This window comes from Pelecanus crispus, chromosome 29 (assembly GCF_030463565.1).
Source record: "Pelecanus crispus isolate bPelCri1 chromosome 29, bPelCri1.pri, whole genome shotgun sequence".
Lineage (NCBI taxonomy): Eukaryota > Metazoa > Chordata > Aves > Pelecaniformes > Pelecanidae > Pelecanus > Pelecanus crispus.
Genome location: NC_134671.1, coordinates 1,888,491 through 1,914,140, shown reverse-complemented (window position 1 = coordinate 1,914,140; position 25,650 = coordinate 1,888,491). Strand labels below are relative to the sequence as shown.

The following is a 25,650-nucleotide window of genomic DNA, read 5'->3' as shown; positions in this document are numbered from 1 at the left end:
TCTTATGGTTGGTGTCTTTGTGAGCTTGGGGTGTTTTCATTTTCATTCTTTTCTCCTGTGTGCAGATCTTCAGGGCCGTGCTGAGGATCCCCTCTGAGCAGGGACAGCACAAAGCCTTTTCCACGTGCCTTCCTCACCCGGCTGTAGTGTCCCTGTTTGTCAACACTGGCATGTTTGCCTACTTGAAGCCCCACTCCATCTCCTCACCATCGCTGGAGCCGGTGATGGCTGTTCTGTACTCAGTGGTACCTCCAACATTGAACCCCCACATCTACAGCTTGAGGAACAAAGAGCTCAAGGATGCCATTCGGAAAATGATTTCTTGGATGTTTTTCAGTAGTGATAAACTTCTCTCCTCACAAATGACTCCCAGGGTATCCCATTCCAGGCCTATGCTATGGTTTTTTTAGTTATCATGTTCATCATTAGGATTATCATCATCATTACTCTTCTTATTATCATTATCGTAGCTGCTATCATTATCATTTTGTGGTAATTTGTGGTTATTTTGTTCCTACACAAATGTTTAGACTCAGTTCACTTCTACTGAGGAATGGACCTGTTCTTTCTCACCTGGCGTCCATATAAATGTACATCTAACACTGGGTCAGAGGTGGCTCTCATATAGCATCTCTGTAATATAGGGTGACCTCCTCAGTGCACAAAGGTTGGGCTCATCTTCCAAAGCTGATGCCAAGAACAGGCATGAGCAACTGCTCCCCAAAAGGGCCTGTTTCTTCATTGATTAAGGAGCAAAGAGCTCAGTGTCACATTGTGACTTCTTAGACACCGAAGGCTGGATTTAAGACTAACCCGTCAATGTCTACTTACAATGGAGATGGTGAGCAGTCACCGATGTACATACCCAGGACATACCCATGCAGATGATGGCCTTGAGAAAGCAAACCTGGAGCTGCCTGGAGACCCCAGGGATCTCCATAGACAGCGTGTGCCTGGGGCAGGCAGTGACTAGAGACGCACAAAGTAAGAGATCACCCAAGGTGGAGTCGCTCAAAGCAGAAGTGCTAAACCCAGGCGACGGCAGGGAAACAAGGACTCTGGAGTCCCAGTGGAGGAAATGGGGACCCAGCAGGCACAAGGAAGGGAGAGGCAGGAGAGTCGTTCATGTCACCCTCAGACATAACTGAACATCTACTCTCCTTTCAAATGCATCATAGTCCCTTCAAGCACCTGCCACATCCACAGAGCCCCAGGGTGGGGCTTCACAGCAGTGATCCCCACCCAGCTCCCAAGGGCCAGTGGAGAGCACAAGGAGAGGGCCAGGCATGACCAGAAGATCGGAGTGGTCGGCGCTGCCTGTAGGCTGGGGGGGCAGGGGCAGGGGAGGGCGAAGGGACTTCCTGAGGTTCCTCACATACCTCTTGATCTTTCAGAGTAACATGTTAGCAGTCTTACCCCCAAATCTAAACCTCCAAAACTGCTTCCATCTCCCTATTGCCGATGTTGGAAAACTGAAAAAAAAAAAAAACCCAAACCCACAAAACAACTGAGTCAGGAAAGACCTTGCAGGTACCTGGTGAACTTACCTTCCCCTTGAAAAGTCCCCATCTCCAAATGTCCCCATTGTGAGCTAAAGCTGTGAGCTAGAGCTGTGAGCTAGAGCTGTGAGCAGCCCCATCCCACATAACACCCTCCAGGTGGAAGAATGACCCTGCCCTGCCAGGGCTTTCTCCTTCCACCCAGACCTTCTCCCTGCACCACCGTAGGGAGCTCCCAGGGCAGGCCAAGTGCTGACATGGCATGGGGCAGAGTCACCGTCCCGAGCACACAGCATCTCTGGAGCAGGAGGACATCACTCTGAATTGCAGCCCTGTGCAGACCCGATTGCACATCCCAGCTGCACACCCTGCAACCATCCCTCGGAAAGGTAGCAGTGATGCCCTGTCCCTCTGACGGTGGCAGAAGAAAGTCCTGCTCTGGAGCGCCTCCTTCTCCTGCACCCCTGAGAAGCTGTGAGAGCTGTCCTGACAGATCCCATCAGCAGAAGATGTGGCAGCTTCGGAAGACCTCTCTGGGAACATCAGCCACACTGTCCTGCAGCCAGAGACTTACTATGTCAAGGACTGGGAAGATCATAAGGCCATCGAATCCACACAGTCCAGTAAAACGGTTGTCCCTTTCCTCCACCTGGCTGGAGGCAGGCCCCCTCTAGTCCTGCTCATAGTATTCATTACTCACTTCTTGTAAATGCGAATCAAAAGTCCCTTTATTAAGATCAGAAGTAAAATCAACCCTTCTACTCTGTCTGGGGAACTGCCCACTGGAAACTGAAGCTGCAATTTACCTGGAAGAACCACCTTTTGTGACTCTTTTTCCTTGCAACTCATGCACCCATGCCTCTAGGGTCGAGGTAGATTTTCCCATCCCACTTCCTCATGTCCTCTCCATGGTCACGCAGGTAAAACCACAGGGTGGCCCGTGGTGTGTATCCACTATATCCTCTCTGTTGAGCAGAGGGACGCTTACTCCTAACAGCTGAGATACTGGTCCGTACAGGTGGGGAGTAGGACATACCCTCTTTGAGTTGCTGGAACACCGGACAGTTTTTCAGACAGTTCTTCCACAGCCGAGACACAGGCCTGTAGGGAGGAAGAGAGACTTTCTTCGCATTTCCAGAGTAGGCCAGTGTCCTGGTTTATCCCCTGTCGGCAACCAAGCTCCACACAGCCGCTCGCTCACCCTCCCCTCCCCAGTGGGATGGGGGACAGAATTGGAAGGGCAAAACTAAGAAAACTCAGGGGTTGAGATAAGAACAGATTAATAATTGAAATAATAATTATAATACAAATAGTAATAAAAATTGTAATGAAAAGGAGAAAAACGAGAGAGAGAAAGAAAACCCAGGGAAAAAAAAAACCAAGTCACACAACCACTTACCACCCGCCAACAGACACCCAGCCAGTCCCCAAGCAGTGATCGCTGCTCCCCAGCCGACTCCCCACAGCTTATATACTGAGCATGACATCACATGGTATGGACTATCCCTTTGGGCAGTTTGGGTCAGCTCTCCTCGCTCTGCCCCCTCCCAGTTTTTTTGTGCACCTGGCAGAGCATGGGAAGCTGGAAAAGTCCTTGACTAGTGCAAGCACTATGTAGCAACAACTAAAACATCAGTGTGTTACCAACATTATTCTAATGCTAAATCCAAACCACAGCACTATCCCAACTACTAGGAAGAAAATTAACTTTATCCCGGCCCCCCCACCCCGCTCCCCCCCTCCCCCATTTCTCCTCAGGCTGCTCGGCCTCTGCCCCCTCCGGCCCCGCCCCAGGCTGCCTGGGACTGACAGGCCGCCTCCGGCTCCGCTCATTGGCTCAGCTGTGGCCAATGGCGGGGCTGTTGCCAGGCGGGCACAGGCAGCCCGCGCCTCTCCTCCCAGGGCTGCCCTGCGCCCGCTGCCCCCCAGCCCGCAGCGGCTCCTCAGCCCGCCGGGACACTGGGCCTGCGGAGAGACGGCCTGCGAGAAGGGCCATGGCCCTGGGGCTGTTCTCTCAGCAGCGCAAGGGCTGTGCACAGCCCTGCCCTCCCTCAGGGCTCTGCTGGGGGCTGGGCCTGCCCGGGGAGGGAGGGGAGGGGAGGGGAGGGGAGGGGAGGGGAGGGGAGGGGAGGGAGCTGCCAGGAGGGAGCTGCCTGGAATTGCTCTGGATTGGCAAGTCTTTCCCAAAAATGCAGGTCTGTCTGTGCTGCCAGCCACAGCCCTGGGCAGGAGGAGCTGTGTGACAGGAGCCGCTGGCATGGGCCAGGCCGGCAGCAGGCAGGAGACAGGGCTCTGCCCCTGGTGCCAGCGCCTGTGCTGAGCCCAGCACCCAGGGCCTTCCTCAGGCCTCGCCTTCCCCCGGGCAGTGAGGAGGAGGGACGCCCTGTCCTGGTGTGGCCCAGGGCATCTTCCTGTGGCCAGGAGGAAGGACAGAGCCCCGTCTGTCTTCTCGCGGGCGCTGACCGCTGTCCTTCGCTTCTGTCCCTGGTGCTCCCCAGTACTGGCCAAGCAAATACCAGGGCACCAGGGGCTCCTGGGGCTCAGATCAGCTTTGCGGCTGCCCCTTTGCTTCTGCAGATGCAGTTGTTTGCTACCCCCTTCAGTGGTCAGAACTTTTTCTCTTCATGGCACATGGACTGGACAGAAGCCAGTTCCCTGTTAGTCTGGGGGAACTTCAGGGAAACGAGGAAGTCAAAGCATGCACACAGGTGTGAGGACAGCGAAAAGGAGCTGTGTCAAGGTTTTTTCCTGCTGTTTCAGATCTGAACTCAGACATCTGTGCACATCCCAGCACCAAGGTCAGTTTTTTTTTCTTCCAAGCTCCACAGCTTTTCACCAGCAAAAGTGAGCTGGCTTTCGGGATAACTCAGCTCCTTTCTTGTTTAATTGTGTGCCCACACTTTCCCTTTTTCCAGCAATTTCTTTCTTCCCCCTTGACCCTCGCCCAGTTCCATCCTCTTTCAAAGCTAATTATGATTTGATTTTCTGGACAGATCATCGAGTAGGTAGACAGAGGCTCTAAGTCTAGGCTGACTGTATAGCTGTAGGCTGAGCTATTCTACCTCTACCTATTCTACTTCCGAAGGCTGGATAGATATGGGCTATGGATAGAGTTACTGTTTGCCAGTTATCGTTTCTTTTGGGGTCCTGTGACAGTAATGGTAAGGCTGCCAGCCTGCAGCTCTGCAGCAGTTAAAATTATCACTGAAAGTGTTTTGATGACGGATGCTGTTCTGTGCATTTCATTTTCAATAATTGTTTCACTGAGCTGGAATTTTTTCTGTGCAATTAGGTGACAGGGATCTTCTTGCAGTGGGCTTCTGTTTCTGGAGCACGTCCTGACAGCCTTTGTCATGCAGAGCTTTCCTATCTACTCCCGAGAGGAGTGATGGCCATGACATGGAATGACTCCTGTGTGTAATGGCTCTACCAGTAGGCTTGGATTTAGTGCATCCCCATGGACAAACATATGCAGCAGGTGCTCCATCCAAGAATGTTGATGTGCTGACACTCTAGAGTGAATTTGGAGGTGTTTCCTCCTCCTTGTCCTCTTCCTCTTCCCTGTTCTTCCTCCTCCTTTTCCTTCTACTCCTGCTCCTCCTCTGGTTCTTCATCATAGTCGTCGTCATCCTCCTCCTGTTCTTCCTCCTCCTGTTATTGTTATTCATCTTGTTCTTCCTCCTCTTCCTCCCATTCTTCCTCCTCCTCCCTCCTCCTCCTTCTCTTCCTTCTCCTCCTCCTCTTCCTCTTCTTGCTGTTCTTCCTCCTCCTCTTGTTCTTCCTATGACTCCTGTTCTTCATCCTTCTTTTCGTCCTCCACCTCTTCTTCCTCTTCTTCTTCCTCCTTCTCCTTCTCTTTCTCCTCCTTCTCCTCATATGCCTCTGCATGTTTATCCTCTGCATGTTCATTGGCTTCCTGTTCTTCTTGTTCTTCATAGTCCTTCTCCTTATACCCCTCCTTCTCCTCCTCCTCCAACTCATCCTCCTCCTATTCCCTTCTGCTTTTCTTCCTCCACTTCCTCTTATTCTGTTGTTCTTTCTCTCCTGTTCTTTATCCTCCTCCTGCTGTTCCTTCTGTTCTTTTTCCACCTTCTCCTTGTTGTCTACTTCCTCGTCTTCCTTCTCCTTCCTCCTCCTCTTCATCTTCTCCTACCTCATATTCATCTTTTTGTTTCTCCTCCTCATCATCCTGTTCTTTTTCCTGTTCTTCCTTCTCCTTCTCCTCCTACTCAACTTAATTTTATTCCTCTTATTCCTCCTCTTCCTGTTCTTCTTTCTCTTCCCCCTCATCCTCCTGTTGCCATCCTCCTTTTTTTCTTCTCCTTTTTCTCATCCTCCTCTTCCTCTTCTTATGCCTGTTCCTTTTCCTATTACTTCTCCTCCTGTTCCTCCTCCACCTCCTCTTCTTCCTCCTCTTGCTCATTTCTCATCTTTCTCCTCCTCATTGTTCCTTTTCATCCTTGTCCTATCTTTTCATCCTCCTTATCCTCATCTTCCTTCTTGTGTTCCTCCTTCTTCTTCTCCTCCTCCTTCACCCTTTCCTCCAATTTCTCCTCATCCATCTCCTCCCATCCCTGGAGGTATCTAAAAGCCATGTAGAGGTGGCGCTTAGGGAACTGCTTAAGTGGTGCCTTGGCAGTGCTAGGTTAACAGTTGCACTCAATGATCCTAAGGGTCTTTGCCCACCTAAATGATTCTGATTCCATGATTCTATGCAAAACAAAGCTTACAGAGGGTGGAAACAAGGCCAGGTGTCCTGGGAGAAAGATGGAAACATTGTCCGAGCATCCAAGGACCAAGTCAGGAAAGCCAAAGCCCAAATGGAATTGAATCTGGGCAGGGATGTCAAAGATAGCCAGGAGAGCTTCTTAAGTACGCAGGAGACAAAAAGCAGCCGAGGGAAATTGTGGGCCCCTTGCTCAACGAGACAGGGGACCTGGTTACACAGACGTGCAAAAAGCGGAGGTACTGAATGCAGCCTTTGCCTCAGCCTTTACTAGCAAGAGCAGCCTTCAGGAGTGCCAGGTCCCAGAGAGTAGGTGGAAAGGCTGGAGCAAGGAAGAGGTACACTTGGTGGAAGAGGATCAGGTCAGGGAATACTTGTGAAACAAGGGATATGCAGTTCTGAATGTCTCTCTCAAGACTGTGTACTCTTCCATATGTTTTTATTATGTTGACTTAATATACCGTCATTTGTCTTCAGCCTCAATTGTCTGTTTTGTCTCTCTAAAGTGTTTAGTTACAGACAAGTTCATCCTGTGATTTCTATTTTTAATATTAAATGCTACCAAACGGTGATGGGCTTCTTATTCACTGGTCCTGAATCAGGAGGTGAGTGGGGAACCTGTATTAAATACATTTCATCTGAATAATCTGCCTGGTTGATACAAGCTGTGTGGTTCAGAGATGTCTAAAGTTTGATCTTTGTTTTTTTAGAGATAAAAAGCACTTGCCCCACTGTAAATACATATAGTATGTAAAATGTATATAGTATATAAATACAGCAAAGTTACAATGGATTTTTACCTAAGTTTTACTAGTTATTTAACAAGCAGTATGTGATGTGAATGGAAAGCTTTCAGCATGTGTTTGATACTCACAAAATCAGCTCTTCCTTTCAGTGGTAGGTGAGACGATGCTGTCAGTGTGACCCAGAGAAGATAAGTAACTGGGGACTTCAGCTGCCTAGGCAAGAACACAGACGGCTTTCTCCTTTGAAGTTAAAAGCTTCCGAAACCAGGCAGCAGGTTGGAAGCTCAGCAGTAGCTTTTTACTGTGTGTGACACCATAAAAAAAAAGGAGCAAGGTTAATGTTTTACTAAATAGTGCAAGGAGTATTTTGGTACATGCAGAACATCCTAAAGCCAAAGGGTAAGTGTCCCCTGCCTAATGTTCCTATGGCAACAGTTATGTGAAGTGACATAAAGTAGCATGACCAAGAAACCACATAGCTTTCCTGTATCTGGCTTTTTTTAGCTCTTCTGCCCTTTGGCTCCAAGATTTGGTGTCTTGTGTCTTGTCTGATGAGTAACCCTGGCCTAAAAGTATCAAAGGAGTTTAAATGTTGACTGCTGTACCTCGATTAAGAGCTCCAGAAGCAACAACTGCCCCAACTAGCTACTAAGCAGTAAATGGAGGGAGGGCAGTTCATGACAGCTTCAGATTAGAGCTGTGGAGAAGCAGACTGGGCAACTGCAGCAGCATCAGCTATTTCTAATTGGAGGAGTTCTAATTAATCTACTTGAGGAGCAGAGATCCAATTTCCTCCCCCCCTGCCCCCTTTCCATTTCACTGAAACTCATGGAAGTGGACTGATGAAATACCTCCTTAATTTAGGGTGACTCTCGAGGGAAACCAGCTCTTAATGGAATAAAACTCACAGTTGTAGCATACTTGACTGAAACAATCTATTTTGCAGTTAAAGGTTTTTCTCTCTGAAAATTTAAACCTGATAATTTAAATTAGTATGCCTAAAGGTAGGGAAAAGAGGCCTTTTACTTACAAGAGCAGTTATAACACATGCTGTAAAACTGAATCTTAATCTCTAAAAAAAAATCAACAGGTGCCTCCCATCTGTTGTTGGTAAATGAGGAGCTATACAATAGTATAGTTTCACACTTTATTTTTTGGGAAAATCTCCAGGTTTAAGCCACAGGTCTTAATGACAAATGACAACATTAATATTGCAGTGGATTTACATAGAACATCACATTTTTAACGATGATTGATGCAGAGTTTTTGTGGCGCCTGTGTTTAATGCCTGGTGTTCCACATCCTTTCCTCTCAGAGCTGCGATCAGAATCTTCATGCGGAGGAGAGCTGTTTGCCTCGTGACCTCGTGAAGAAAATCAAGAGCAGAAAGGAAGAAGTGGGCCTGATGGCAAACCCAATGTCAAGAACCTGCTCCCATGGGCCAGAGGTCAGTCTTGGTCTTGCTGTCAGTGAAGCGAAGCTGTGTGACGGGGCGGTGATGCTGGTGCTGGGGCGGTGATGGAGGCCTCCGTCCTGACAGCGTTGGTGCAAATCAGCGTGGTTTCTCCCATGCGCGCCCACCACCCGGAGCGATGCCCCCTCTCCCCACCCTCTCGGTGGCCATCCCCAGCCCAGCTCAGGCATCTGTGGGGTGGGAAGGGGCTGCGTTAGCCCCCGTGCCCCACCTCCCACTGAGCAAATGACCGCAGGCAGAGAGAGGCGCTGCAAAGCGAACAGCCAACACTTTTAATAAAATAAGGAAGAAGCAGGGATGTGGGAGAGGGCTGGGGCTGGGGCTGGAGTGGGTGGGTGCAGGTCTCTGCCTCCAGATCTCCCCCTGCGCGTGGGTGCTATGGGGGACGGTGCTGGACCGGTGGCTATGGGTAGCCATTGCTGTCGGCTATCTCCATGTTGATCTCCCTCTGCACAAAAACTGCAGCTGGCCCAGTGACATGTGCAGGGCCGCCCGCTGCTGCTGCTCCTGGGCCAGCTTCTTCCTGTGCTTGCGCTCAGGCCGCTGCTCGGGTGAGATGGGCACCGACTCCTCCTGCTCCTCCAGTAGGGTGGGCGCAGCTGCGAGGCCCCCGAGGGCCAGCATGGGGTGGTCGGGGGTGCGTGGCAGCTGCGGTGGCATGCGCAGGTGCTGGGGCAGCCCCTCGCGTGGGGTTTGGCCCCCCGTGGGCGACAGGCGCAGCCAGCTCAGCTGCCTGGGTTTAGCGGCAGCCCCGGTGCGTGCCTTGCTGCTCAATGCCGCCTCCGGTGCCATCTCCTTCCTGCCATGAGGTGGGGGCTTGGAGTCAGCCGTCCCTGAGCTGGGTCTTGGCGCTACGGGCAGGGTCTTGGGGAGTCTGGGGGGCACACTGGGGCCGGGCTGGGGCTCCGGGTCGGGCGGTTGGTTCAACATACTTTGTAAGCGTGGAAGAGAACTGGATGTGGAGAAGCAAACGCTTCAGGCAACTGCAAAGTAGAGGTGGGGGCAGTCTGTAGTATTTCTGTCAGGATCAAGAACTAAAGGATGTTTCCATTCAAAGAGCCAAGTCTGTTGGGAGCTCCAGTCTCCAAAACTCTAAACCCTGTGTGTTAAACAGTGCTCAGCCCTGATGTTTCTTTCTGCTACTCTCCAACACGGTTTCTCTGGGCTTTTTGTTTGCTTGGGTTTTAGTCTCTGGTAGGTGTCCAAGCTTAGTTCCATCAAAGCACTTGCAAGCCTGCCACTTGCTGGGGGCCAAGGCGAAGGAAGAAGCCTCGTGCTTGTATCAAGCCCAACGCAAAATTAAAGCACTGAGAAGTTTCTCGAGTCAGCCCTGAGCCAGAGTGCAGGTATCTAAGCTGCAATGAGATGGAAGAGCCTGGAAAATATTTCATCAACAGGAGGCAATGGAAGAGGGTAGGGTGTATATGGCACCTGGGATTACGTGGTAGTAGGCTCAGTTTTGTTAGTGGATCAGTATTGTACTTGCACGTTGACTAAGCCCCAGGTCAGAGCAGAAATTCTTGTTACTAATCGCAGGTGCCAGAGCACTTGTTCTGCTCTCTCCTCCCCAGTTCATTAATTTAATCTTTTGTGTATATGCAGGGCCTTGATAATGCTACTGTGTGGGCACCATGTATGTGAGTGGCAGATTTTCTGTGTATTTGTGACTGATGTTTCTTGTTTCTTTTAAACAGGAACATCTTGATATGTACTCCCCAGGAACTAAGGAAATGCAACAAACTGATGAAGAAAGAGGTGCCAATGAAGGAGGGAGTGTAGGTTAGTTCTGGTGTTACATGTTCTTGCCTATGTTCTATCTAGCCTTGGCTTAAACAATTGAAGCAAGCTGAACTTACTGGGTATTTTTCATCCCTACACAACTCGGTATTGCTACAGACATTACCAGCCATAGTCATGGACTCTGAGCCTGTACTGTAGCAAGGTCAAAGCAGGTGTTAAAAAAATTTTTAAAAATTGTGCTTTTCCAAGATGCTTACAAGATTGAAAAGAAGAGATGTCTGTGGGCAGGTGGGAATATCCAGAAATGGGCAGTGTCACCTGGAATGAGGAAGAGTGATGTGGGTCCAGCTGTAGCGTGTCAGTTTTCATGGCCTTGAGCAGCAGAGCAAGGATTTTGAGGCAGCAAGGCCGTCTGCCAGGGTGTGTGAACAGCTCTTCGCGAGCATGGGGATGGCGATGGGAGATGGCGATGGGCACAGGGCCGCCCAAAGCCACTGCTCCTGGCCAGCTTCTTCCTGCGCTCGCACTCAGGCCGCTGCTGGGATGTGATGGACACCGACTCCTCCTGCTCCTCCAGTGGGGTGGGCGCAGCCATGAGGCCCCTGAGGGCCAGCACGGGGTGGGCGGGGGTGTGTGGCAGCCACGGCAGCATGTGCAGGTGCTGGGGCAGCCCCTGCTGTGGGGTTTGGCCCCCTGTGGGTGACAGGCGCAGCCAGCTTGGCTGCTTGGGTTTGGCAGAAGCCCCAGTGTGTGCCTTGCTGCTCAATGCTGCCTCCAGTGCTGTCTCCTTCCTGCCTGAGGCAGGGGCTTGGAGTCAGCCACGCTGCATCTCGGGGCCGCGGGCAGGGTCTTGGGGAGTCTGGGGGTCACGCTGGGGCCGGGCTGTGGCTCCAGGTCGGGCAGTTGGTGTCCCAGCCCCACCACCTTCACTCTTTGCCCCAGCGGGTGGAAACTCTGGATGGAGCTCAGCAAGTGCCCTCAGGTCGTTGCGGGGTGTCCTCAGCCCTGTGGTGTGGATGCTGTTCCTAGGGACGCTGTTTCCCGCCTGCGGTGGGGATGCTGGCAGTGGGGCTGTCAGCGGCAGGAAGGGGCAGAGATGGCGGTAGCAGGGGTGTTGGTACCAGGCCGCGGTGGGGATGCTGTTTCGGGGCGGTGGTTCCTTTTAGCAGCCGCACAGTTCAGTAGACTGGGCTGGGGGAGGGTCCCTGGGCTGGGCGCGGGGCCGGAGCCCCAGGCCCATGGTTTAAGGACTCCATGCTGCAGGGTTTTGGTGGACTGGCTGCATTAAACCTGTCCCCTCCTGCTGCACAAAGGACCTTTACCCCTGGCATCGCCCCGGGTTCTAGGTTGCTTGGCGGGGACGTTGTTGGATTTGGATGCTCTCCGCTTGCTGCTTCCTGCCTGCTGCCCGCTGCCGCCTGCTGCATCGCCGTCCCCGTCCATCTTCCTCTGCAAGAGAGTATTTGAGTGTTTGGCCACCCGGCACACCACCACCATCTTCTTTTTCTTTGGTGGGATGGTGTCCCGTGGGGCACTCACTCTTGCATGTTGCGTCTTGCAGGTGCTGGCTGGCACGGAGCGCTTGGCCTTCTTGCCGCCCGCCTCTCCTGAGCTGGCCACCATTTGGCAGGATACGGTGCCCGGCGGCAGTGGCAAGCGGGTCAAAAGCACCCGGGGCTGCCTCCACAGTGCCTCCTCCAGCAGTTGGTCCATGCGGGGTGGATGGCACCGGGGGGCAGCCGGGGGCATCACCGCCGCCACTCGCTGTCTGCTGCAGCCGCCCTCTGCCCTGTAGTCCAAGAGGTGGGGGAGGTTGTTGAGGGAGGAGGTCAAGTTGGGGATGTTGGGGACATCGGAGATGGTGTCCTCACCATCCCCCAGCCCCACCACCACCACTCCCTCCTCAGGGCAGCCTCCCTCTGCCACGTACTTGGAGAGGTCAGGGACCTTGGTGGTCAAACTGGGGACACTGGCAGCAGAGGTGGTGTTCTCGCTGTCCCCTAGCCGCACCACGACCGCTTGGTCTTGGTGGCACTTGCTGTCCGCCGTGTCCTCCAAGAATTCACGGAACTCAATGAGGAAAGCGTTGGTGGTGAGGCTGTTGGGGAAATCAAGGATATGAGGGCGGGTGTCCTTGCTGTCCCCCAGCCCTGCCGCCACCACTCAATCCTTGGGGCAGCCGCCCTCCGCCACGTACTCGGAGAGGTCGGGGAACTCCTGGAGGAAAGCAGACAAGTCAGGGACATCAGAGACGGTGTCCTTGCTGTCCCATAGACCCGCCACCGCTGCTTGCTCTTTGGGGCAGCCGCCATCTGCCGCATACTCAGAGAGGCTGGGGAGCTGGTGGAGGAAGTCAGTCAAGCTGGGGCTGTCAGGGACATCAGGGACAGTGTCCTCGCTGTCCATGTTGTTGAGCCAGGTGAGCATATAGTTGGCGGTGGTGTTCTGTACCTGCTCAGGAATCCCTTTGGTGAAGGCATATGGCCCCTGCTTGGACAGCTCCGTGGGCTTCCCTGGGGCTGCCGGGGTGGTCACCACTGCTGAAATAGCAAACAAAGGCAACCCAACCCCAGGGTGATGCAGGGTTTCCTCAGCTTGGCCGCCCACCTGCAGGCTCTGCTACCCCCCAAACCTCACCTTTGGGTTTTGTTGCAGTTCTGCTGGTGAGCGGAGCCAGGGCACGCTGGTGGGGGCTGGCAGCAGGGTCACCATCTTCAATGGCCGCTGTGTCCTTGTTGGCGGCCTCCGATGGCTTCTGGGTGCTGCCAGGCAGGGTGTGGAGCACAGGGGGGCCCTGCACCCAGAGCTGAGCCGTGGGGTGGCGGGGGGCCAGGGCGGTGGGGCAGGCAGGGACGTGCAGCGAGCAGGAACTGTTGGGGTTCAGGGGCTGCCCCTTGACCATGGCCCCCATCCCCAGCTCCATCAGCTGGTGGGGCAGCAGCATCCCTGTCACCACCGGCTGTCCCCAGCTGTAGGCAGAGGGCAAGGGAGCAGCCACGGTGGGGAGCTGCACCCCATGGGGGAGCTGCACCACGGTGGGGAGCTGCACCCCGGGGGGAAGCGGCACCGCGCGATGGAGCTGCACCCCCTGCCCCGGGGCCCCCAGGGGCCCTGGCACTCCCTGGCAGACGCTGCCCTGGGCCAGCTGGTAGGTGACAGTGTGGAGCTGGGCAGGCTCAGAGGACACCATCAGCCCCGGGACAGAAGGCAGCACACAGGCAGTGACCGGTGGCGGCATGGCCGGGGTGGTGAATGTGATGCTGGATACCTCCGATGCCATGGGCAGGCGGAGAGGGAACCTCCCTGTTGGGGGAAGCAAAGAGGGGTGATGGGGTGAGATATTGGTGGGCAGAGCCGTCTGGGGAGTTACCTGGGGGGCAGGAGCACCAGGAGGAGCAGGAGCCTGCTGCTGTACCTGCCATGGCGGTTGGTCGGTGTGGGGTTTGTTGGGGACAAACAGCATTGTGGGGGGGGGCGTCCCCATGGCAATGGTTCCGCCAGCACCTGCTTCATCCAGCCTTGCGATGGTTTGATTTGTCATACCACAACGACTTCCCATCTCAATGATTTCCCTGCCTGCTGATGATTTTGTCCTCAATGCTGATTTCCCATCCCCACCATAGTTTCCCATCCATACCCATGATGGTTTCCCATCCCAATGGTGATTTCCCATCCCGATGATGGCTTCCCATCCCAACCATGATTGCATCAGCCCTGTTTCCCACCCCAACAGTTTCCCATCCCAAGCATGCTTTCTGCGGGGAGGTGAATTTCCTCTCCAAGGGGCAGGCATGGGGCCACCACCGGTGGCCCTGCGATGCTGACATATGTGTGCTGCCCCATCCCGCCCCGGTAGTGAGGATGGGGTGCTTTTGGCTTGTGTTTTCCCTCCCCGTCTCTGCCCCAGAGGGGGAAGATGCTGCACCCAAGTGTGGTGGAACCAGTGCTGGTACTGTGTGGCCATGCTGGGGAGCTGTCAGGAAAATTTGGCAAGTGGCCCGTGCCGACCGACGAGAGAGGCTGGGAGGCAAAGTACAGCATTACAAGAGGAATTCTTGCATTCGTGCGCACAAGCTGTCCCATTCAAACTGGCGCAGCCCGAATGTGGTCTGACACGTGGTTCTTAGACCATTCAAGCATTGAGGTCCAACGCAATTTGACAAATCGTTACTGAACACGCACACACACACACGCTGCTGTTTTGCAAAGCAACTCTGTCTCTGTGTCGTCATCATGTATCTGCTGCTTTCTTGATCCAGACGTCCCTGGAGTGGGTCTTGCTGCAGCTCCTTGTCTCTGCTGCCAGAGAAGGGGAGGGTTTCCCAGAGGTGTGGGAGGGGCTGGGATGCTGGCATGATCTGGGCAGTGCAGGGGTGTGCTTTGTTCTTCAGGGTGGGGGCTGTCCTTCTCCTTGCAGAGAGCTGGGGTCATTGGGCACGCTGGCTGAACCATGGCGGTGCAGTATACGGTGTCAGCTCGATGTATCTTAAGAAAGTTCATACAAGTTCATAGTCTAAAGACTAATTGGTACAATAGTTAGGGAATGAGATTTTACTTCCTTTTCTTTGGACCATCAGGCTCACACTATACTATTCATTTTATAAGCCGGAAATTGAGTGCATAAGGTATACAACACTATAAACACACACATACAATTACAAAGCAAAATACGATAGTGAATGCAACAACCCAAATCCTTTTAGTTCACAGTCCTCTACCTGAGCTTGGGGGCCAAGAGGTTAACCAGCCAAAGAGATTTAGGGAAGATCCCTGCCTTACTTCATGTCATACAGTTAAATGAGTCTTTTTCTTTTTTTTCAATCAGTTTCATTTTTCTGGTCTTGATTTACATAAACAGCCCAGCAGCTGTGATTCAACAATGCACACACTGTGTCCTGTGCTGCTAAAAGGTGGTCTCAGGCTAATCAATTCTGTATTAGCATTTGTGGTGATAAGTTGATTTGTTCCTGTAGGGCTGTAATACTCCCTGCGGTTTCATTAATGGCTTTTTCTAATTCTCTTGACACATTCACAATAGCTCTTTCGAGTTTTGCAACCCATAAACGAGGGATAAAAGCTGTTACAGACAGGGGGAACTTAGTGCCACATTCCATCAGAGGGCTGTAACACTTCTTCCCATAACTATCAGTAGCTACGACCTCCAGAGGCAGAAGAGATAGCGGTTCTAACCTGTGCGGAAGGTATTAATGCACTTAGAATCCCCTTTTCAGCTCAGGTGGAGGGTAAATCCTGGAATGCCCTTTCTTCACCTATCCAGTATTGCCCTGGTAGTTGTGCAAATAGGGTAGTCTAATCTTCAGGTAAGTCTGAATGATGCAAATGATTTCCTGTGCAAGGGTTAGCATGTGCCGGATTGGGCTGTTCAGGTAAACCAGTAAGGTTGGGACCCAGAGGAGATGACTCAGAGCAATCAGGATGCTCTGGGCCCGTAGTGGCAGCCAAACTCTTACCATTACCTTTAGTTTGATTGTGGCTTCCTGCAGAAAAGCAAGTGAATCTCTCTGCAAACATCCACGTTATGCGGCAGTGTGCAGGGCTGGATGAACTCCCTCCAGGAAAAAAATGGCCAGCGTGCTGGCTTATTCGAATGGGTTTCACGTAAGGGCTTCTGGAGAATCTCCCTTGCCTGCTCAGTGGATGTGGTAGACGGGAAGGTTTTGGAAGAAGGTGTGGAGGAATGGCGATTGCCTTTAGGGAGAGCTCAGGGTTAGGAGGAAGAGGGTGGGGCTGCCGTGCCCCCATGATGCAGGCCTTTTGCCGTAACACGCTGGGTGACATGAGGCACTGGAGGCAGCCTGTGCACTTGTCATCCAGGAAACCCCTGGGTGGAATGCTGAGGCCGGGCGCCCGAGTGGCCATAGCGAGCGGTCGGGCCTGGGAGCGCTGCATGTGAGAGAGTGAGCGGAGGAGGAGCCGGGGCCACGGGGGCCACTCCCCATCGTGTGGCCGCCCGCTGGGCTGTGAGGAGGAGCATGCCGTGCGTCCACTACAAGTTCTCCTCCCAGCTGAGCTATGATGCGGTCACCTTCAGTGGCCTCCACATCCCCCTGTGTGACCTCAAGCGCCAGATCATGGGCCGCGAGAAGCTGAAGGCGGCCAACTGCGACCTGCAGATCAGCAACGCCCAGACCAACAAAGGTGCATGGGGGTGGCGGGCGCGGGGCCTTGGGCACCTAAAGCTCCCTGTTTATCTGCAGATGTGTCCTGGTTTTGTCTGGGACAGAGTTGGTTTTCTCCCTAGTAGCTGGTGTGGTGCTGTGGTTTGGATTGAGAATGAGAGCATGAGAATAATGTTGATAGCACACTGATGTTGTAGTTGTTGCTCAGGAGTGTTTGTGGCAGTCAAGGACTTTTCCGCTTCCCATGCTCTGCCAGGTGCAGAAGAAGCTGTGAGGGGGCAGAGCCAGGAGAGCTGACCCAAACTGGCCAGAGGGCTGTTCCATACCATAGGGCGTCATGCTCAGTATAGAAAGTGGGGGGAGTTGGCTGGGGCTCAGCGATTGCTGCTCAGGGATGGGCTGGGCATCGGTCAGCGGGTGGTGAGCAACAGCATCACAAAGGGCATCACTTTGTGCTTTGTGTGTTCTTTTCTCATTAGTAGCAGTAGTATTACTATTTCTCTTCCTCTGCTGCCCTGTTAAACTACCTTTATCTCAACCCAGGGGTTTTACTTTTTTTTCCCCTGCAATTCTCTCCCCCATCCCTGTGGGGTGTGAGGGGAGGGTGAGTGAGCGGCTCTGTGGTGCTTAGTTGCCGACTGGGGTTAAACCACAACAAGATATTTAAACTATGTTCAGGAGAATGTCTGTGAAGAGACTTAAGAGCACAATGTTAGGGGTCCTAGGGGTGCCATTGGATTGCATGACACGCGTAGATAGAGATACATTTCAGGAGTCTTGAATTTTTCTATTTCTATTGAATGAAATTGTCAAGAGCTTTTGAAAAATGGTTAATTTGCCTGAAGGGCTTTTCTGCAGAAGGGTCTCTGAATTTTGTCTTCAATTGCTAAGGTACTGTCAGCTTCATGAATGCTAGCAGGCTGAATGGCCAACTGGCTGGCGTCACTACTGGAATAGTTGGGTCTGTGTCAAACAGAGCCTTAAAACCAGACTGATGGATGGTCATAAACTGTGATGGAGCCCAGTTATTATCCCCAGGAGAAAAAATGTTTTGAAATAGGCCAAACGTGGATTCTGTTACAGAAGGTGAGGAACAGAAAGCAAAGTTTTAGAAGAGAAAATGATGCTCATAAAGATTTTACCCCATAAAGTGTTACTGCAATATACATCATACCAGTTTTACAAAGTGTGTTGCTTTGTTTTCATCCGTACTCAGAATGCGGTGAAGAAAAAGTGTCTGCTTCCCTAGGTTCTGTTAAGCGTGGTGTTCCCTAAAGGTGAGGTTAAAGAAGGAGTATCTGTCATGCTTTAAAGAGCATCCCTCTTGTTCACCAGTGACCAGATCCTCCTCTAGGTCGGTTGTGTTGCCCTTTGACCTTTGTAAAAGGAGTCTAAAATATTAAACTTGGTGTATTAGTGACAGAGGTGCTTCCTGAAGCTTTCTTAAGGGTGTTTTCCATGTGAAAACACAAAAATCTCCCTGTGGTTTTCAGAGCAAAGCTAGAGAATACATTTCAGTGTAATGTATACGTATACCAAATTTTTGCTTGAAATGCATAACCATGAATTTCAGTTTTTATTCATCAGATGTAGATGCTTAAACTCGCTAAAAGGTAACAGGATTTTAAATGTCAGTGGAAAAAATGATCTGATGGACTCTTTTGAAGATGCTGGGAAGCTATACTGGATGGTTGGGTCCTATTTTAAATAGCAGGGGGGGCAGGGGTGTCCTCTTCCATGCTTACTCTAGAGGCATGTTCTATAAAGGCAGAGTTCTCTTCAAAAAGCCTGCACTCAGGAATGATGCATTTCAACTTGCCTCCTCTTAATTTGATCTGAATTTCTTGACCTGTCTTTTGGAATAGATGTTCTCACAGGATTGTGGAAGAACTGTAAACTCGAGGGCTCAGGATTCTGGAATGCTCTTTCCTGCCCTGTAACATTCTGACTGAAAACACTTGGAGCATGTGCTATTCTGCTTCTCAGGCAAAATACAACAGACCAACGTAAACAACAAACCCCAGCTGGGCCTCTGACCTGGTCTTAATGCAGATGGCAGGCTGTCTTCTGTGTTCTGTCAGTCCTGAGTGACCTTGGAGACCATTGTGCTGTTGGCAAACAACAAACTGTTTTAAAAGAACAGAAATGATTTTGCTGCTTGTGTTTGATGACCAAATCTGAAGACTTCTAGGAATGTCCCGTTAGTGTGTTGAGATGTTAAAAGCACAATGTTACCTCTAAAGTTTTGCTTTCATACCTGTGAAGGGATTCCCTGAAGTGATGTGTAATGTCATAGTACTATACATTCTTACAAAGTGACTACAGTTTTTGTCTGCATTTGTGTTGTTTTCAGAATACACAGATGATAATGCCCTGATTGCTAAGAACTCATCGGTGATTGTTAGGAGAATCCCTGTTGGAGGAGTCAAAGGTACCAGCAAAACCTATGTTGTGTAAGTATCCATACAGCATTGTACCCTTTGTTAGGGCTTTCAGTGTGTTAGCTGCTTTTGTGGATATATTAGTTTACAGAGGCATTCAGATTGCATCTTTGTTGTTAAAGCCACTGTTAATTTTTGTTGTCATGGGGTAGATTGTAATCATAGAATCATAGAATCATTTAGGTTGGAAAAGACCTTTAAGATCATCCAGTCCAACCATTAACCTACACTACCAAGTCCACACTAAACCAATCAAGGGTAGACTAGATAAACTAGGTAAACCATGTCCCGAAGTGCCACATCTACCCATTTTTTGAACACTTCCAGGGATGGTGACTCCACCACCTCTCTGGGCAGCCTGTTCCAATTCTTGACCACCCTTTCTGTAAAGAAATTTTTCCTAATTTCCAACCTAAACCTCCCCTGGCGCAGCTTGAGCCCATTTCCTCTTGTCCTATTGCTAACTACATGGGAGAAGAGACCAACACCCACCTCACTACAACCTCCTTTCAGGTAGTTGTAGAGAGCGATAAGGTCTCCCCTCAGCCTCCTCTTCTCTAAGCTAAACAATCCCAGTTCCCTCAGCTGCTCCTCATAAGGCCTGTTCCCTAGACCCTTCACCAGCCTTGTTGCCCTTCTCTGAACATGCTCCAGCACCTCAATGTCTTTCTTGTAGTGAGGGGCCCAAAACTGGACACAGCATTCCAGGTGTGGCCTCACCAGCGCTAAGTACAGGGGGACAATCACCTCCCTGCTCCTGCTGGCCACACTATTCCTGATACAAGCCAGGATGCTGTTGGCCTTCTTGGCCACCTGGGCACACTGCTGGCTCACGTTCAGCCAGCTGTCAACCAACACCCCCAGGTCCTTTTCAGCCAGGCAGCTTTCCAGCCACTCTTCCCCAAGCCTGTAGCGCTGCATGGGGTTGTTGTGACCCAAGTGCAGGACCCGGCACTTGGCCTTGTTAAACCTCATACAGTTGGCCTCGGCCCATCGGTCCAGCCTGTCCAGGTCCCTCTGCAGGGCCATCTGACCCTCCAGCAGATCGACACTCCCACCCAACTTGGTGTCATCTGCAAACTTACTGAGGGTGCACTCAATCCCCTCACCCAGATCATTGATAAAGATATTAAACAAGGCTGGCCCCAAAACAGAGCCCTGGGGAACACCGCTCGTGACCGGCTGCCAACTGGACTTAACTCCATTCACCACTACTCTCTGGGCTCGGCCACCCAACCAGTTTTTAACCCAGCGAAGACTATGCCCGTCGAAGTCATGAGCTGCCAGCTTCCCAAGGAGAATACTATGGGAGACTGTGTCGAAGGCTTTGCTAAAGTCCAGGTAAATGACATCCACAGCCTTTCCATCATCTACCAGGTGGGTCACCAGGTCATAAAAGATCAGCTTGGTCAAGCAGGACCTGCCTTTCATGAACCCATGCTGGCTGGTCCTGATCCCCTGGTTGACCTGCACTTGCCTGTTGAGTTCACTCAAGATGAACCGCTCCATAATCTTTCCCGGCACCGAGGTCAGGCTGACAGGCCTGTAGTTTCCCGGGTCCTCCTTCTGGCCCTTCTTGTAGATGGGCGTCACATTGGCAAGCCTCCAGTCATCAGGGACCTCCCCTGTTAACCAGGACTTCTGATAGCTGAATGTATCTGTCCCAAAGTCAACTTCCATGTTCAGGCCTGCTGGGACACAGGGTTCCAACTGCAGCAATGGTAACTTTTAAGATGATACTCTTGGGCTTGTTCAGGGGCTTGATTTTGCTGATACCCAGGATGTAGATCCTGTTTCCTCTGTCTGGAGAGATTCCTTGCTATGTCTGTTTGCTTTTATTGTTTTTATAGTAAAGACAGAGCCACATCGTAGTGGGAACTCAGAACTTGTTCCCATCTCAGAAGTGTCTGATTGTTGGGGTTTGACTCTTTCTTGCCTTTGGGGGAGAGAGGGTGGGATATGGCAGGTATTCTTATGCCCCAAGGCTGGGGGTTTTGCATCCTAGCTGTAGAGGAAAGACCAAGGGTTGCCAGCTGGCGAACCGTGCAAACAAGAAGTTCCATTCATAAGGGATTCGTATCAGTTTCCTAAAGACAACATCCATTTCAGGCAAGAGAAAAAGAACAATATCCCAAAGTGTATTGCCTTTTGTGCGAGTACGATGAAGGAATAGTTAATCCTTTCCAAACCTGAAATGCAGGAAGCAGTTTAGCACGTTGCCAACTGTTGCTAGTTCTCTTTCTAAGTCTGTTTTTACCCTAAGCTGATATCTGTGCTCCAGGTTTTAGTTCTGTATTCCTAAGATTTAGAGAGGACAGAGAATCAGGCGTATTGATTAAAATGACAGACACTCAAATGCAATCCTGCCTACAGCATTATTGCTGTCATTTCTGTATTCACACAGTTCAGTTGTGTATCAGCTACATTAGCATTGTTTGAATGGTCATGTTTTCCAGCCTTCTTAAAGATAGGCCTCTCCACCACAGTTAGTAGGTGTTATTAGCTTGTGGTTTTGCCATGTCCTTCTGATGTGGGTTCCCCATAAATAAAGTATACTGATGAGTTACAGTGTGTCTTGAACAAACAGTACAGCAGCATCCTGGTGCCTGTGATGCACTTGCCAGCCAAAAACCCTGAATTTGTGTGGCTCTGCCTGTAAACTTTGGGCATGTTACTGCAGCAGTTGTTGCAGTGCTTTCAGGCACTACTGAGTAATTGTGGACGCCACAGCATTGTGCTTATAAACATGGCCTTGTTTGGGGGGTTAATTTAAGTATGGATGCTCAGTGCTGCCTTGTGAATGCATCCTCCGTTTCTGGTTGGGTGGCACCCTCTCCTGGTATTGTAATGCTGCCCTAAAGTGAGAGGACAGATGCTGCTGGCATCAAAGCTCAACTAAATCCCTGTGTGTGGGGACAAGGAAAGAATGGCACTGCTGTTGTAACGTTGAAAACTAGCCGTGCAGATTAGCTTTTGATTCCTCTGTCTGGAAACATTGCAGAAACTGCTGGTAGAGTGGTTAATGTTTGGGAATGCTGACCGTATGCTGTAATGGTGGAGAGGCCTTCAAAAATGCATTACTTGCCTTGTAGTACGTTCTTGAAGGGAAATGTACGAAGAAACCACTGTGTGATAATCTCAAGCATTTCCTTGTACTTCCTCATCTTCAGGAGGTACGTGCTCTATTTTAAGTTCTGATCACCTCCATTTCTTCTTGCAGAAGTCGAACAGAGCCAGTGCGTGGACCATCAAAACCAGTATGTAAAACCACAGTCTCGCACTGTTTTTCTACACACGGCACTTAATTCTAAACAATGTAGCCTTGTATTAATTTTCCAAACAGTAATTTCATCTCTTTTGCAGTAAAACAGAGTATATGTTGTAAATAGAATGTATTTGATTCAGCATAATAGTTTGTATGTTTGTATCGGTTGTTGTGTGCTTTTTGATTCTTGCAATACAAATTGTCTGGAGTGCATTTTTTTGCCATTTTCACATTGTATCACTTAGCTGTTGTTTTTAAACACTTTTTTTTTGCCTAATTGTTTTTGAAAATGTGATGAAAACCCCCTGAGAAACCATTATTGTTCAACTTGGTACTGTTTCTTACTTTTGATTTGGGTGTTCAAACAAATACGATAAGCCACGTATCCCATATGTTTTGAGGACAGTTCTGTGCAGCTAAATGATTCCTTTCCATGTCCTTAAATACCTGGGTGTTTGTTCCTAAAACTGTATGATTGAAGTGATATTCTTTGGGCCCCTCTGAGTGAATAAATGTCTTTCATAGATTGCCGTGAAATTAAACATCGTTGCTACACAAAGTGCTATTGTAAAGTTCTGCATTTGATCTTTCCACTTTCTCAGATGAAGCAGTTTAGTTGAATAGTTTGTCTGCAAATGAAAATACCTAAACCCCAGTGTATAAATTTTGGCACAAGGTTAGAGCCTGGTGCATTTGTGGGTAAAATCCCTGTCATTTGTCTTCACTTCTGCCTGCAGTATGCTTTTGGAGCTGGGTGACTTCAGGGTTGGATGCTGCTTTAATTTCCCAGAAGTTAAGCCTTTCTTTAGTGTACCACCGTATGATTCTAAACATATAGAGAAGGAATGATGAACTGGAGTGAGGAATCATCTTCTGCATGTAGAGATTTTTTTCCCCAGAGTCTGCTAAAACTGCTCCCTTGAATTCTTCCACTGCGTTAGGCACTAAAGGACAAGAGCATTTTCCAAGGAAGGGTTTTACTCTCTTCTGATCCAGTTAGTGACCCCTTGAGGAGAGCTGTTCATTTTACATTGTGAAATGTTATTCTACGCTTTTGAACAACTTCAGGCATAATAAGCAGTGATTCAAGTGTCTTTCTGGTAATGTTTTACTAGTGTAAGCTTAAGTGCTGCTTGTGGCATAATAGACTTGAGTATACTGGAAAAGGAGCAAGCGAAGAGTTCCCCTTTTTCCTTGTGGAAAAATTGCCCTCCAGTCATTAGTTCTCAACAAACACAGCAGTCCATTACGAACCAGTGGCCTGAGGACTTCATTCCTGCAAGCTGTTCCATAGGTAGCTGGGAGGGAGGAGTGTGGCTGCAATTTATTCTCAGAAATTCCTTTTTAGCTGAAAATTGGCAGCTTCCTTACCCCTTTGACTCTTAAGCAGTTGTGAGCATTTGACAAGGGTCCCTCTCTGAGATAGTCTGGAGCAGTAAGTTGATCTCAGGCGGGTTTGGTGAGTTTGGTTTCTTCTCATTAACCACAGAGGCACTCTGGAGCTGTCACAGGTTTGGACACTTTTTTGAACAAATACAGATTACACTGGGTTGGAAATGCCTCTTTCAGTGACACTCAGAGGATACAATGCAGCCTTTCAGGCTACAGTAGAGGTGAACTATTGCTGTGTTTTGATTGTAGAACTTGAATATGTGTTTAATGTTTTGTGAACAGATTGATGACTCTTCTGGATGTATTTCTCTGACCCAGCTTATTAAGGTGTGTATATATAGATACGGTCCTGGTTTCAGCTGGAATAGAGTTAATTTTCTTCCTAGTAGCTGGCATAGTGCTGTGTTTTGGATTTAGGATGAGAAGAATGTTGATAACACACTGGTGTTTTAGTTGTTGCTAAGTATTGCTTATGCTAGTGAAGGACTTTTCAGCTTGCCATGCTCTGCCAGGTGGACACAAGCTCTGCTGCCCAGCAGAGTGCCGTAGTGCAGGGGTTTGCAGATGGCAACATAGTGGTCATAGGCCATGACAGTGAGAAGAAAAAGCTCTGCTGAAATGAAAAAGACAGACAGACAGAGTTGGGCAGCACATCCCAAGCAGGAGATGGCCCTGGAGTCCCACAGGGAATTGGCCATGGCTTTAGGCACAGTGGTGGAGATGCAGACCAGGTCAAGGAGGGAGAGCTTGAGGAGGAAGAAGTACATGGGGGTGTGGAGGTGGTGGTCACAGGCTATGGTGGTGATGATGGGGCCGTTGCCCAGGAGGGCAGTCACGTAGATGCCCAGGAAGAGCCAGAAGTGCAGGAGCTGCAGCTCCCGCGTGTCTGCAAACACCAGGAAGAGGAACTCAGTGATGGAGCTGCTGTTGGACATCTGCTGCCTCTGGGCATGGGGACTGTCATTGGAGAAAAAGATAGTGACAAGTTAGGGGAGACTTCTCTGAGCAAAATGAAAGCCATTTCCCATAGACACTCCCCCTGTCATACATAGACACCCTTTTCTTTTTCTAGCAGACCTTCCTTGAGCTCTGTGCCTGAAGCCCTGGTTGGTGCTGGCCGTGTGGGCCATGAGGAGCAGGGCATCTGCCCACAGGCTCTTGAGAAGTCAGCCCTATTCTGCAGCAGTGGGCAGGGACAGGGACCAGTCCTGGCTGTTCAACTGTGTCAGATGACTGTATCCTGTAAGATCCTGTAAGCTGTGGGATGTACCAGCTTCAGGAGATCCCTCCAGGAACTGCACCGGTATTGTCCTACAGCCAGTGACTTACCATGTCAAGGGCTGTGAAGATCTCTCCTGCAGTGAGCTCTCAGCATCCTCCCACCCCACACTGCCTTTAACCTCTCTCTGCCTCCCTCCTCTCCCCTCCCTGCCTGCAGGCACTGCGCTCAGCCCTGCTGCGCTTGGCACAGGAGCTGCTCCTGGGCAGAGCTGTCTCTCTGCAGCGCTGCCTGCTTGCCAGGAGCTGCCTGTGTCCCAGGAGCCCGGCCCAGCTCAGCAGCACAGCACCAGCCCAAGGCAGCACTTGCTCTGCCCCTCTGGGCTCCCTTGTGTTGTCCCTGGGGCTGCAGGGGAACCTGCTGTGACACAGCCTGAAGGCATCACTGATGCTCCCTCCCTCAGCTGAAAAGAGGGACTTAGTTTCAGTTTTCAAGATCCCAGCTTCTTGTTTAATTCATTACAAGAGTTGGCTGTTCACTTTGCAGTGCCTCTCTCTGCCTGTGGTCATTTGCTTGTACACCCCCCTCAGCTTCCTTGACTCCCGCCTTTCTCCACCCTTGCCTCCTCCCAAACAAGGGACCTACCCCTGCTTATTTCCCCCCCCCCCCCCTTGCTCCCATGTTTGCCACACCTGGGAACAGATGTGGTCATTCAGGCGCTGTTAGCTAGGTCGTCTTGGACTTCCATGCCATTACTGATGGGGTTTCCTGGGTACTGCTGTCTCTGCCAGATTCCTCTCCCCAAAGTGACCACAAGTCTTCCTTCAATTTTCTGTCAAGTGTGGCCACCTCTCACATCAATCCCCCTTAACCACCTGCAAAATCTGGGGCTGCAATAGCAGAGTATCCACAGGAGACAAGCTGTCTGCTCTAAGGCCGCCTTCTGTCTGCTCTGAGCAGATACTGGGCACCACCTTCAGGTCCATTCCAAAATCCAAAGCAGCCTTG

At 50.6% G+C, this 25,650-nt stretch overlaps 2 protein-coding genes across 2 annotated transcripts in view; both read left to right on the top strand.

Moving 5' to 3' along the window:
- Positions 1-8,490, top strand: part of LOC142596237 (maestro heat-like repeat-containing protein family member 2B) — a 40,307-nt gene extending 31,817 nt beyond the window's left edge. The window contains exons 35-38 of the mRNA XM_075725322.1: positions 148-374; positions 1,993-2,122; positions 4,260-4,297; positions 8,287-8,490. Coding sequence (XP_075581437.1) covers positions 148-374; positions 1,993-2,122; positions 4,260-4,297; positions 8,287-8,490 — 599 coding nt within the window. The remainder of the gene's footprint in view (positions 1-147; positions 375-1,992; positions 2,123-4,259; positions 4,298-8,286) is intronic.
- A 7,688-nt stretch (positions 8,491-16,178) lies between these two features.
- On the top strand, positions 16,179-24,522 carry LOC142596236 (E3 ubiquitin-protein ligase RBBP6-like). The gene is made up of 5 exons (XM_075725321.1): positions 16,179-16,344; positions 18,679-18,778; positions 21,987-22,023; positions 23,706-23,750; positions 24,496-24,522. The coding sequence occupies exons 1-5, from the start codon at positions 16,179-16,181 to the stop codon at positions 24,520-24,522; spliced, it is 375 nt and encodes a 124-aa protein (XP_075581436.1).
- Positions 24,523-25,650: the final 1,128 nt, after the last annotated feature.